The sequence below is a fragment of the Balaenoptera acutorostrata genome, chromosome 7 (genome assembly GCF_949987535.1).
Source record: "Balaenoptera acutorostrata chromosome 7, mBalAcu1.1, whole genome shotgun sequence".
Taxonomy (NCBI): domain Eukaryota; kingdom Metazoa; phylum Chordata; class Mammalia; order Artiodactyla; family Balaenopteridae; genus Balaenoptera; species Balaenoptera acutorostrata.
The window spans coordinates 11,589,834-11,591,445 of NC_080070.1; the positions used below are offsets into that span (position 1 = coordinate 11,589,834).

The 1,612-nt window shown below is 45.5% G+C and overlaps 1 protein-coding gene across 1 annotated transcript; it reads right to left on the reverse strand.

Annotated features, from left to right (window-relative positions):
• Positions 1-407: 407 nt before the first annotated feature.
• On the reverse strand, positions 408-1,333 carry LOC102997537 (olfactory receptor 2A1/2A42). The gene is given in 2 exon segments (XM_028167113.2): positions 408-1,168; positions 1,171-1,333. Coding segments are annotated over 2 exon segments (924 nt in total).
• Between the last annotated feature and the right edge of the window lie 279 nt (positions 1,334-1,612).

A 1,612-nucleotide genomic window follows, 5' to 3' on the forward strand; every position in this document is an offset into this window, starting at 1 on the left:
ATGGACAAAGTTATTAATGGATTCTGGGTCTCTACCTGTAGCTACAGTATTTTAAAAAATTGTTATTGATGGGGCTACATCAGTAATGCCTGCCATTCTGCACACACCTGATGAAGTCAGAGGTAGAGTGTCTATTTTAACCTTCTGGGCCCCTTAGTAGTGGATGGAATAAATTTTTACCTCTAGATAGTCTTAATGCACCAAGCAGTTAAATGAAAAAATAAATATGTTTGATAGAACTAAATATAACGAATGCAGCAAAACCTAAATACTTTATGGGGAGGAAAAGAGAATGCTTTACAGAGTGTCTTGGATCATTTAGTCTCAGACATAAAGAAAGTGATGAGCTTAGGTGGTATTCAGTACCCAAGGCTCCAAGCAGACTACTGAGGGTGGTGATTCAAATGTCACTCCAACTGGAAATGACTTTCCTTGAACAGTGCTCTCCGCAGGGCACCCTTGACCTCTGTGTTCCTCAGGCTATAGATCAGTGGGTTCAGCATAGGTTGAAAAAACTGTAAAACAGGAAAAGGATCTTCTGCTGGGTGGCTGGATTTGGAGGCCATGTACATGATGATGGCACTGCCAAAGGAAAGCCCGACCATGCAGAGGTGGGAGGAGCAGATGGAGAAGACCTTTCTGCAGCCCTCACCTGACTGAATTCTGTGGATGGCAAACAGGATGCATGTGTAGGAGACCAGCACCAAGCAGAGGGGCCCAACTAAGACAAACACAGAAGCAACAAAGATGACAACTTGGTTGAGCCAGGTATCAGCACACGCCAGTTTGAGGACAGACAGGCTTTCTCAGAAGAAGTGGTTGATTTCATGAGGCCTACAGAAGAGCAGTCTCAGGAGGAGACCCACATGGACCAGGGCCAGGAGGGAGCCACATGCCCAGGAAATCACCACCAGGGTGATGCAGATGCTCCAGCTTACAATGACAGAATACTGGAGGGGGTGGCAGATGGGCACATACTGCTCATAGGAGATTACCGCCAGGAGAAGACATTCGGTGTAAGCAAAAGTCAAAAAGAGAAAGGTCTGTGTCATGCAGCCAGCAAAGGAGATGGGCTTGGCTGGACTCAGGAGGTCTCCCAGCATCTGGGGCACCGTGTTGCAGGCACAGGCTATGTCAACGATGGCCAGGTGTGAGAGGAAGAAGTACAGTGCAGTCTGGAGTCCAGTGAGATGAGCCCCAGGATGACCCCGCTCTCCAGCAGGGTGAAGGTGTAGGACAGGGAGAAGAGCCCAAAGAGAAGTATCTGAATCCTTGGGCCAAGACAAAATCCCAGTAGAATGAATTCTGTAACCACTGTCTGATTTTCCCCCATTTCACTATGAAAAGGATAAAATGGGATTGCTTAGGACAGAGTTATCAAAAACATCTCGACATTATTTCATAAAAATAGTCAGTTTTAAAGGACAAAATTTTAGGGTGATGACTAGTTTTTCATTAAGTTAATCACTTAATCTAACATCCAGTTTTATAGGAAGGGGGCTGGGTCACCAATGATAGGTTACCTAGAGCCACTGACACTTGTGATGGGGAGAAAGACTGTCAAATCAAAAGAGGAAATAAAATAGCCATGAAATAGGGATGATCTTGGAGC